This window comes from Bubalus bubalis, chromosome 3, assembly GCF_019923935.1.
Source record: "Bubalus bubalis isolate 160015118507 breed Murrah chromosome 3, NDDB_SH_1, whole genome shotgun sequence".
In the NCBI taxonomy this organism is placed as follows: domain Eukaryota; kingdom Metazoa; phylum Chordata; class Mammalia; order Artiodactyla; family Bovidae; genus Bubalus; species Bubalus bubalis.
Window position 1 is genome coordinate 145,469,340 of NC_059159.1, and position 12,664 is coordinate 145,482,003.

At 39.5% G+C, this 12,664-nt stretch overlaps 1 protein-coding gene across 3 annotated transcripts in view; it reads right to left on the bottom strand.

Moving 5' to 3' along the window:
• The window catches only part of IARS1 (isoleucyl-tRNA synthetase 1), a 76,893-nt gene that overhangs the window by 17,661 nt on the left and 46,568 nt on the right, over positions 1 to 12,664 (bottom strand). For all 3 annotated transcript variants that reach the window (XM_006063093.4, XM_025282056.3, XM_044940283.2), the window contains 7 exons: positions 9,354 to 9,445; positions 8,503 to 8,580; positions 7,627 to 7,748; positions 6,808 to 6,910; positions 6,476 to 6,559; positions 2,937 to 3,111; positions 133 to 245 (listed from right to left, as the gene is read on the bottom strand). In XM_006063093.4, coding sequence (XP_006063155.2) covers positions 133 to 245; positions 2,937 to 3,111; positions 6,476 to 6,559; positions 6,808 to 6,910; positions 7,627 to 7,748; positions 8,503 to 8,580; positions 9,354 to 9,445 — 767 coding nt within the window. The remainder of the gene's footprint in view (positions 1 to 132; positions 246 to 2,936; positions 3,112 to 6,475; positions 6,560 to 6,807; positions 6,911 to 7,626; positions 7,749 to 8,502; positions 8,581 to 9,353; positions 9,446 to 12,664) is intronic.

Here is a 12,664-nt window from a genome sequence, read left to right on the forward strand (position 1 = left end):
CGTGTCTGACTCTGTGCAACCCCATAGACAGCAGCCCACTAGGCTCCTCTGTCCCTGGAGGAACATCGGTGAGTATTTTTTTCCTCTGATGTTCTTATTTTTTGGTAAATGTTCTAGGGAATAGAAAAATACCTGGGCATCCGAGTGTGCTTCAAACTGTGTTGTTCCACCTGTTGCCTGATCAAAGGTGTATATGAGACGGATATCTTCTTCATGCAATTCATGGCCTTCCACAACAATGGTCCCTATTGGAAAAGCAACTGTCACTGTTACTCAATCAGTAGCCCACTCCCCAAGCTGCCCTGCTACCAATATACTGTGCCACTCTCTAATAAAAACTTCAAATCATCAAGCTCCAGTCTTTAGGAGATTATGTCTTACTGACTGACTCTTACTGACTCATGACTACTGTTGTAGTCAAGGATGAGATAAACTTTCCTTAGACTACACCACGCTATCTTAAGGCCATTTATATCACCAATATCTACTGCTGTATATAAGGTCCTAGATCCAAAAACATGTGCCAGAGGCAACAAATGAATCCCCATCATAAACATAAGTAGCAAGCTACAATGAAGAAAGCACAGTCTGTAGAGTCAAGCTAGACTTAGGCCTACCACTCAAAGGTGGTAAATACCTGGTGTTCTTCTACCTGCCTATCCGGGTACAGTCAGGGTGAGAAGAGGTAGACAGCGTGAAGGTCTGAGCATCATACCTATTCATGGTAGGCGGAACATGTAAACAGCTGAGGATGGCAATTCCCATTTCCCATACCATTTACTATAGTAATTCACAAAACAATCTTCTGGATCTTTGAGCAATGGGCTGTCATTTTCACTTTATGTCACTGTATTCTGAAAACTGCTTTCCATCAATATGGAACAGTTCACTCAGAAACTACAGTTTAAAAACTACAGGCTTTCAGTTTCAAATAAAGCTTATTTCAAGAATTTTTAATATTTTGGCTAAATGGTGAAACAACTTGAGATTTATGACCTGAAGGCTGATCAAAGATTTTGTTAATTTAACAAATCAAGCTGAATTAGTACTGATTCAACTTTTAGTTGCTAGTCTCTAATGTTTTGTAAATTTTATCTAAAAATTTGGGGAATCTTATGGACATTTCCCCCAATTTCCATAACTACTCATCTGAGTTATGAATCCTTAAATCTTTCTTCATGACATTTCCATGCTTATGATTTTCAATTTCAGAGGGAACCCAAACATCAAACACCTTGTACCCTAGGATTGCTGCAGGAAGTCAAATAGCTGTAATTAGACCATATATGATTCTAATCATGGCAGAGGTCAGAACTCCTGGGCACCTGGAACAGCTTCCTAAAGATTTCCTTCAGCACGCTTATCAAAAATATGATTATATTCATACATCTTTAGCGTCTACCAGCACCATGAGGGTAAGGACAATGTCTGTCTTATTCAACTCTATGTTCTCAGTGTCAACAAACAGAAGGGCTTTAAAAAATATTTGCTGAATGAATGACTCCACTCTTGCTCAACTGAGAACAAAATATGTATTCTAGATATTTTAGAGAAACATTTTAAGTTCTGACACAGTTTTGGAAGAAGCTCCAAACCTCAATGCTAAATCCCTTTCATTAAAAATACTTAAGTGTTTAAAAATTACAATTTTGAATTAAAACTAAAAGATAACTTTCTTCTTTGAATATCTTCTGGTCTTCATTCTGGCAACTCAAGTCATCTTTTTGTCTACAAGCAACATCTGACAAGGGTAACACTCTATACCACTGGCTGGTGAATCTGAAGGGTTTTGCTCTCTCATTAGGGTAGATTTTTCCAGGCCCATATTAGCACTTATAGAATTCAATGGTAACTTATGGTTTACCCATCTGACTCAATGATTTCAAGTAGAAACCTAGCTGAAAGTGAAAGTGAAAGCCACTCAGTTGTGTCCGACTCTTGCGACCCCATGGACTGTATAATCCATGGAATTCTCCAGGCCAGAATACTGGAGTGGGTAGCCTTTCCCTTCTCCAGGGGATCTTTCCAACCCAGGGATCGAGCCCAGGTCTCCTGCACTGCAGGCTGATTCTTTACCAGCTGAGCCACAAAGGAAGCCCAAGAATTCTGGAGTGGGTAGCCTATCCCTTCTCCAGGGGATCTTCCCGAACCAGGAATGGAACTGGAGTCCCCTGCATTGCAGGCGGATTCTTTAACAACTGAGCCATGAGGGAAGCCCCTAAACCTAGCTAGAATGAATCAATTCTACAAAACATCTACATGTGAGAATATTCACTGAAATATTAGTTATACTGTTAAAAGAATGGAAACACTGAAAGCACCAACAATAACAGACTGGTTAAAAAAATACCAGGCATATCTACATGTGAGAATATTCACTGAAATATTAGTTATACTGTTGAAAGAATGGAAACACTGAAAGCACCAACAATAACAGACTGGTTAAAAAAATACCAGGTATCCACAGGAAGGAAAATTTTTGCAACACTTATTGAAATAGCATTTTAAAGACTGACAAAACACAGAAATGTTTATAATGTAAAGTGAAAATGCAAAATAAAAAGGTAAATGAAAACCAAATAATGTAAATATAAAAAAGTGAAAAATGTGAAATAAATTATAGGGTGATTCCCATTTGTAAAGCTATAATTATATGACTACATATGTATGTAGGATGAACTAAATCAGAATTTTAACAGTGAACTAAATCAGAATTTCAATCTACATTAAAAGGACGGGTGATGGGTCATTTTTATTCTTTGTACTTAAAAAAAAAAATTAGCAGAATTATTCATAATAAATATTTTTATGAACAGAAAAAAAAAGTTCTAATTTAAGGGAAGGCTGTAATAGTAGAAATCAAAGAGGAGGCTAAGTACGAGATATCCATCAGGTTGAGGACACAAATGGTGCCCCCCAATGAAACAGATGCCCACCATTTTCCTGGAACCGCTCCAGCTCCTCATTGCTCAGCTGTTTGATGGATGTCATTACCATCTTGAAAGCTCCTTTCAGACGCTTCCCCAGGACCATGTGATCTGGCTCTGCCCTTAGGCGAATGCCATACTTGTTTTTATCTGTAGATAATGTAACTTTTCGAACATTCAATTCCTGTATTTGATAGACATGCAAAAACAAAAATGAAACAAATGAAAATATGTCCACAAAAATTTGAATATAAATATTTATAGCAATAACCAAAAAGTGGAAATAACCCAAATGCTGATCGACTATGAAAGGATAAATAAAATGTGGTATATCCACCTAGTGGGCCATCTTTTAGCAACATAAAGGAAAGAAGCATTAATACGTGCTATAACATGAATGACCCTTGGTGCTAAGTCACAGAAGCCAGACACAGAAGCCCACATATTGTATGATTTCATCTACAGACAATGTCCAGAGTGAGCACACCCAGAGACAGAAAACAGATTTGCGTTTGCCAGAGGACTGCAGGATCCTGAGCGGAAATGATGCATGAATGATAATTTGGGGTCTCTATTTGGGGTGATGAAAATTCTACAAAATTGTGGTGATGACTGCACAACCCTAAGTCAATTAACAAGGACTGTAGCATTAGAAATATGGACTTCATGTCTCAGGGGTAACCTTCGCCCGAGCAATTTAACTGTCAATTAACCAGAAGAATCAGTTAATTGCAGTATTTCATGTCTCCCTCATGCTAGCAAGTTAAGGATTACTAATGTAGCAGGAAATGGTGACTACACAGTAGGAAGTAAGAAAATGAAGTATCATGGAATTGTCAACTGAAGTAAATTATATGGAAATATTTTGCCATTATACATTACTATATTATTTGATCTCAGAGTGCTCAAGATATTTAAGTATATTCTATTTTTATCCTTATCTTAAGCATTCTTTACAGAATTTATGTCGCCTTAGTTATAACCTTTTAAATTTCTAAAGAGTTTTATAAACTCTATTTATCCAGAATTCTCAAGTAATTCAAAACCAAATATAGAAATTATTTTCTATCCTTAAATATTATCTGTGAAAGGAATAAAAATGAAATTTGAAATATATGTTTCATTTAAAAACACCACAGGATAAAGCTTTCTGGGAGGACAACTGACAAGACAGTTTAAACTTCTGACCTCAAAACTCCACTTTTAAGAACCTATCCAACATCCACACTGTCAACTAGCAATTGGCACCTGCCATCGACTTATCTGGGCTTCACAGGTGGTACTAGTAGTAAAGAACCTGACTGCCAACAAAGGAGATGACTCAAGAGACACAGGTTCGATCCCCTTGGGAAGACCCTCTGGAGGAAGGCATGGCAACCCTCTCCAGTATTTTTGCCTGGAGAACCCCATGGACAGGTGAGCCTGGTGGGATACAGTCCATAGGGTGGCAAGGAGTGGGACGTGACTGAAGTGACTGAGCACACATGCATCTACCTATACCTGTACAATGGCACCCCACTCCAGTACTCTTGCTTGGAAAATCCCATGGACAGAGGAGCCTGGTAGGCTGCAATCCATGGGGTCGCTAAGAGTCGGACACGACTGAGCGACTTCACTTTCACTTTTCACCTTCATGCATTGGAGAAGAAAATGGCAGCCCACTCCAGTGTTCTTGCCTGGAGAATCCCAGGGACGGGGGAGCCTGGTGGGCTGCCGTCTATGGGGTCGCACAGAGTCGGACACGACTGAAGTGACTTAGCATAGCATAGCATACCTGTACAAGGATTAAATTGTGTTGCTGCAGCTGCTGACCTTCACTAACCCCCTGAAAGGAGTTCAGGGTAGACAGCAGAAATGAGACATTCTGTGCTTGGGGAGAAACTGGCAGGAGAGGTCTTCAGATAGGTGTTTTCAGGAGCTGATTTTATAAGCCCAATTCTTGAATCTCCCCATGGAAAGGCCCCCAAAAACCTTCATGGTGGTAACTGTTCCTCGTGACTAGCAAGGCTTCACAAGACTAGCAGAAACCTTCTGGAAAAAAATGTACTTGACTGCATGTATTCCCCCTTTACCAAAATCACATATATACTGACCTTTTCCCACTGCTTCTTAGGAGCAGCTTCTCAGAGCTATCTGAGGTGCTGTCTCCTGGGCTGCATCCTCATTAACTCTCGCATAAGAGTTAACTCGCAACTCTTATGTTGTGCATTTTTTAAATCTACAGTTAACGACATATTTGCACAAGCGCACACACACACAAACTTTTATTTATAGTCTGAAACATAAATTTCCAACAATACTAGAGTAACTAAATAAATAATGATGCAGCCAGAAAGTGAACACTATGCAGCTGGCAAAAAGAATAAATTAGATCCCTAATGTTTCGTTTTTAAAGGAAGAGTTCTTTAAAAATATTTATTTAAAAATTTTATTTATTTATTTGGCTGTGCTGGGTCTTCGTGGCATGCAGGATCATTAATTGAAGCACATGGAATTTAGTTCCCTGATTGAACCTGAGCCCCCTGTGCTGGGAGTGTGGAGTCATAGCCACTGGACCAACAGGTAAGTCCTAGGGCTCTATGTTTTAACATGGAATGTTGTTTAAGTAATACTATGAAGTGGAAACAATTAGTAAAAAACTACATATATGATCACCTCTATTCACAAATAAAACCAGTGATGTGCATATTTGATGTTTAGTTGCTAAGTCATACCTGACTCTTTGCAACCCCATGGATTGTAGCCTGCCAGGCTCCTCTGTTCATGGGAGCATCCCGGCATAGGTTGGGAAAATACTGGAGTAGGTTGCCATTTTCTTATCAAGAGGAATCTTCCTGATCCAGGGATCAAACTCAAGTCTCCTGCAGTGGCAGGTGGATTCTTTACCACTGGGCCACCTAGGAAGCCTGCATAGATGTAGATGTATGTACAAATGTGTCTACATGTATGTAAAATGCTAGGAACAACCCAGTAGGAGATACCGTAGTGAACATCCCTGTAAGTGGGAAATGAGACACGACAGAGTGGCCAGGGTGAGAAGAGACTTTGTCTTGTACCCGATGCTAGTGTTTATTTACAACCAGTGTTTACTTTATACTTGGGTAATTTGAAGGACTAAGCTTTTTCTTTTTGTTAATTACCAAAAATTACCTTGGGGAAGAAAAGTGGATGAAGGGATAAATGATCCAGTGAAGGTGAACAATTCATGGACCTTGAAATCACTGTTAAAGAATTATAATTACAGGGACTTCCTTGGTGGTCAACTGGTTAAGACTCCATGCTTCCAATGCAGGGGGTGTGGGTTTGATCCCTGGTAGGAAGAACTAAGATGCCACCTGCCCCCAGCATGGCCAAAAAATAAATACAAATTCTTCAAAAAAAAATTTTTTTAATTACATTGCAAAAAATTCATGATGAATCAAAAAGCAAACTGTAAGATTTCACAGATGGTTACATTTATGTATATACTGATAAAGAATACTAATCAAAATAATCTTCCCAAGGACAGAAGCCTGTTTGGACCAAATTACACAAATCAACTGTCTTACCTCAATTATATATTTCTCCAAAGACTTAACTTCATTAAGAGCTTCCTGATCTTGATGGATAACAACAATTTCTTTCAAAGGATACTAGAAAGAAAAGGGAAGGGAAAGTTCACTAAGCATCCAGTCTTCTAAACTGCAGAAATATGAATGTTACATGTTCTATCTGAATTTCAAGCTCTAGACTAAGCAGGCTTAACTAGTATTAAGTCATTCACAGCCTTACTGCAAAAAGAAATTAATGCCATTGCTGGAAGCCCTTTATATTAAGAAAATACTCCAAAGACATAATTCTCTAGGTGTGTGCAATTTAAAATAGAAATAAAATCTCAAACCTTTATTGGAATAGTTTTGCGGTCTCGAATCACTCGGCCAAGTTCAATCACAGACTGCATTCTAGATACTGCACTCTCAGTTTTCTGGTCGATCAATTCCTCACTGATTGGGAGAGGTAGGAACATAAAAGATAATAGATTTAAAAAGAGAAAATCTCAAAGAAGAAACGTGCTTCATTGAGGAAGAAAGTTGGATGAGAGATGTGATGGTGTGGTTAGCTTCCCAAGGGAGGGTCTTGGGAACACAGCGTGACTGTTTTGGGGGCTTATAGTGAGAGGCAGGGAGAAGGCAATGGCACCCCAGTACTCTTGCCTGGAAAATCCAATGGACAGAGGAGCCTGGTAGGCTGCAGTCCATGGGGTCACAAGGAGTCGGACACGACTGAGTGACTTCACTTTCACTTTTCACTTTCATGCATTGGAGAAGGAAATGGCAACCCACTCCAGTGTTCTTGCCTGGAGAATCCCAGGGACGGGGGAGCCTGGTGGGCTGACGTCTATGGGGTCGCACAGAGTCAGACACGACTGAAGCGACTTAGCAGCAGTAGCAGTGAGAGGCAAGCTTGAGCCTGATGCTCAGTGCATAGCAGCTCCCCAAAATGATACCAAAGGCCTACCCACACCCTGCATGCCACAGATCTACAGTGGATTCCACCCTAAGTATCCCTCTTATACTCATTCTGTAGCCTGAGGAATAGCTCAACTGGAAGGCATAGCATGGGTGAGCTGGAGCAGGGAGCTGGGGCCCCCACATGAGTGCATCTCTAGCAACTCTCCTTTCCATGGCGCAGGTGACGCTTAGGTATATTTGATTCTTACCGAACATGGGGCAGCATGAGGTAGTGAATACTGAATGTGTCCTTGTCCTGGACAGAAACAGGGTCAATCAGTGTCTTCAGATTCTGATACATCAATTCAGTAAGAAAAGGGGTATAGGGGGCCTGTATAAGGACAGAAAACATTATGTCATTCATATGTAGCCATCATTAACTGATCTCAGAGTTAGAAACAACTAAAACATTTTAGAGAAATGACAGGGGAATATGCACAGAACTGGACATGAGGTTAATACAATATGCCCTAAGAAAATGACCTCATTTTGAACTTGGTGAGACACACTCACGAAGCAAAGAAGTAGGACTAAAGACAGAAGTGTCCAAAACATCCTTGAAGATGTCCATAATAAAAACAGGAGCCGATGACCACATGCCAGTTAAGTCAATTGCAGAGGAATGAATATTCCTAAAATCTCAGAAACCTCATCTGTAAACTGGGGAAATACTACCTGCTTAGCAGGAAGAAGGAATGAGCTCATACATGAGACACCAGGTAGAGGACCTGGGATAAAGCAGGTTCTCATTCCATGTAAGTTTAGGAAATAAATAGAAGGCTTGTAACATTAAAGTGAAAGAGCAGAAATAAGACACAGGAAACTAAGGGTGGAATTTTTACTTATATATCATTTAATGAATATTTCAATTGGTAGGAACATGTCTCAAGTGAAATACTGTTTGCAATATATGTATTTGTTTGGTTAGCTGTTAGCTCAAGACCTTCCCTGATACTCATAGATGATTACAGGACTTTAAAATGTAGAAAAAATAGAGAACAGATACAAACAGAGGACAGTGCAGCAACTGGGCACCACAAGCAGCCCACAGGGCTAGAGCTTTAGAATGGGATCAAGCATCTTACCATAAGTCTGCACAAAGAAAGCAGAACACTAAACAAGGTCTCCAGGGCCATAACACAATCCTCTACTCCATTTTCACCCTAAGGATAAAAACCACACACAGTAAACTGTTAAAACCAGTAGCTCACTACAGAGAAAAAAAAAAGGTAATAAAAAGGGGCAAACTCAGCTATAATTAAGTTATCCAGAGATAACATAACTACTTTAAACATTTTAATGTTCTGTTAAATATATGTGCATACACACACATACATGCACGTGTATGTAATATATTTTAACAAAACAAAATTACTGTTTTGTTACAGGATTTTATCATTAACACATTTGAAGGTAGTACTGATGGGCAGTGGTCTGGGTGCACCTCACTCCCTGTTTTGGAGCACTGCTATTTATGCATAGCTTAAGTTCTGGGACAGGCTCCATGCTTCACTCATCCTATATCCCCAAAGGCTTAATGAAGAGTATCGTCAATAAGTAACTGTCCCTCTAGTGTTAGAAGCGATGAAGTGCCCATCTGAAGGTCACAGCTGTACCGAACAACATTTGCAAAATACCTGCATGAATTATTTGATTTTAACAGGTCTGTTCAGTACAGTCCTAAATGGCCTGAGACTTTGCCTCTAATATGATGTCTATAATTGTGTTTTGAAAACATGTGAGATGACTTTTAAACTTAAGGATTCCCCTATCCAAAACATGGCAGTACAGTTAATATGCAAAGGAAAAGGAAAAAGATAGCTTCAAAAAGTGAGAGCATTTGAAAACACCCTTTTTCCTTTTGGTTGTTCTCATTTTTCCTCAACTCTCATACTTCTTGCACTTTCTGCTCTTCCCAAAAGAAGCCTGCACTTACCTTTAATCTTCTACGGTTCATCCGAACATACCAATTGGTCAAAATATCCACAAACTTGACCAGGCGAGGAACCACAGTATAGAGCCTGTAAGCTGAAAGTAAGACAACCAATCGGACCGTGAGAATATATAAAAGTCTTGGGAGCTTAAGACAGGGCTGGATACAAGAAGAGCAAGTAGGCCCTGCTATTCAAGGGCTATCACATCTATTAGAGAGATAGGTCAGTTTTCATTCCAATCCCAAAGAAAGGCAATGCCAAAGAACGCTCAAACTACCACACAATTGCCCTCATCTCACATGCTCGTAAAGTAATGCTCAAAATTCCCCAAGCCATAATTTAACAGTAGGTGGACCATGAACTTCCAGATGTTCAAGCTGGACTTAGAAAAGGCAAAGGAACCAGAGATCAATGCCAACGTCTGCTGGATCATCAGAAAAGCAAGACAGTTCCATAAAAACATCTGCTTTATTGACTATGTGAAAGTCTTTGACTGTGTGGACCACAACAAACTCTGGAAAATTCTTAAAGAGATGGGAATGGGAATACCAGACCACCCGACCTGCCTCTTGAGAAACCTGTATGCTAGTTGGGAAGCAACAGTTAGAACTGGAGATGGAACAACAGACTGGTTCCAAATAGGAAAAGGAGTACGTCAAGGCTGTATACTGTCACCCTGCTTATTTAACTTATATGCAGAGTACATCATGAGAAACACTGGGCTGGAGGAAGCACAAGCTGGAATCAAGATTGCCAGGAGAAATATGAATAACCTCAAATATGAAGATGACACCACCCTTATGGCAGAAAGGGAAGAAGAACTAGAGAGCCTCTTGATAAAAGTGAAAAAGGAGAGTGAAAAAGTTGGCTTAAAGCTCAACATTCAGAAAACTAAGATCATGGCATCTGGTCCCATCACTTCATGGCAAATAGATGGAGATACAGTAGAAAGAGTGACAGACTTTATTTTTGGGGGGCTCCAAAATCATTGCAGATGGTGACTGCAGCCGTGAAATTAAAAGACACTTGCTCCTTGGAAGAAAATCTATGACCAACCTAGACAGCGTACTGAAAAGCAGAGACATTACTTTGTCAACAAACGTCCGTCTAGTCAAAGCTATGGTTTTTCCAGTAGTCATGTATGGATGTGAGTATTGAACTATAAAGAAACCTGAGCGCCAAAGAATTGATGCTTTTGAACTGTGGTGTTGGAGAAGACTCTTGGGAGTCCCTTGGATTTCTCAAGAGGCAGGTCAGGTGGTCTGGGATTCCCATCTCTTTCAGAATTTTCCAGTTTATTGTGATCCACGCAGTCAAAGGCTTTGGCATAGTCAATAAACAGAAACAGAAACAGATGTTTTCTTGGAACTCTCTTGCTTATTATGCATGTTTAAAAGTGGGCATAGTCCTTTAGGATGACTGATAAAACATTCAAAATTTCCTGGACTAAGCATCCAATTATGCCAAATACAGAGGCATCAACTTTTCCATGAAGAGCTATGTATCAGCTGAGGAACTGAAGACCCCTACATGAACCACCTGATTGCTCTGGCCTCTTAAATCCACTGGAGTGCTGTACCTGAGTAGCAGCACCTGTCAACCACAGGATGCTGTGGGAGGGTGGTTTATGTTACCAGGGTGCATACAGGGATGCCATTTTTTCTCCACTGGCCACCGACTTTATCAGACCCATAAACAGTCAGACCCATCTCAGGTATCCTGGTTAATAGTTTCTTGAATTTCTCACCTTGACTTATGGTTGTCTATCTCTGACTTTAAGGAAACCAACATTACCTACCTTTTCAACCTCTGTCTAAAAACAAATTCATTGTTGTTAGGTAACAGAAATGTGGGGAAATGTTGATTTCCTTACTGTGTTTCTGAATTTCCTAATTTTTCCAGTCTACTTATTTAATAAAGTAGACCTAAAAATAAATTAAAAACATATTAGTAACAAGTACTACTTATTAAGAACCTGCCTGTTATCTGCTAGCTACTGTATGTACACAGTTTCTATCTAAGTCTTATAAAAACTATTACTAGGTACTTTTTGGAGATAGAAATGGAGGCTCATAGACTAGACGATGCTTCCCCCAGGGAACAAGTGGTGTACAAGTTGGGATCTGAACCCACGGGCATCCACTACTGAAGCCTGTGATTCCGTGGGCCTGTGTGGTGTCTGCGTGTGCTGGGTAAGGCCACTAGATATCCCTTCAAGACAATCTCTCAGGCCTTGGAACAATACATTTCTACAACAAACAAGCCTTAAAATTATATTTGAGAGGTAAAAAGAAACATTTATTCATCTAGTGTTCTGTCTCTCTCGAAATTTCTATAAAATTTCCTCTATGTTTAGAAAACCACACACCTATGGTGAATTAATCTTCCACAAAGGAGGCAAGAACACACAATGGAAAAAAGAATAGTCTCTTCAGCAAGTGGTGTGGGAAAACCTGGACAATCACATGTAAATCAATGATATTAGAACACTCATTTACACCATACATAAAAATAAACTCAAAATGGCATAAAGACTTAAGACATGACACCATAAAACTCCTCCAAGAGAACATAGAAATGGTAACAAATACAAATGGGATGTAATCAACCATAAGCTTTTGTACAGCAAAAGAAACTATGAATAAAACAAGACAATGTGTGGACTAGGAGAAAATATTTGCAAACAATGTGACTAACAAGGGCTTAATTTCCAAAATATACAAATATCTCGTACAAAAAAAATAAAAACAAGAAAAAAAAAATGGGCAGAAGACCTAAACAGACATTTTTCCAAAGAAGACATACAGATGGCCAATAGGCACATCAGATGATGTTCAACACTGCCAATTATCATTTACACCAGTCAGAATGGCCATTATTAAAAAAGCCCTCAAATAACTAATGCTGAAGAGGGTGTCTCCACACGTAGGAACCTTCCCCTACACTGTTGGTAGAAATGTAAACTGGTATAGCCACAATGGAAACAGTATGGAGGTTCCTTAAAAACCTGAAATTCTAACTTGAAAAGAGGCATGCACCCCAGGGTTCACTGCAGCACTATTTACAATAGCCAAGATATGGAAGCAACCTAAAAGGCCACCAACAGAAGAACAGATAAAGAAGATGTGCGTGTGCACACACACACACACAGAGGAATGCTCCTCAGCAATAAAAAGAATGAAATAATATGAAATAAAGCCTTTGCAGCAACATGTATGGACCTAGAGAATATCATACTAAGTCTGAAAGAGAAAGACAAATACCGTAAGAGATCACTTATACGTGAGATCTAAATAAACTATGATACAAATGA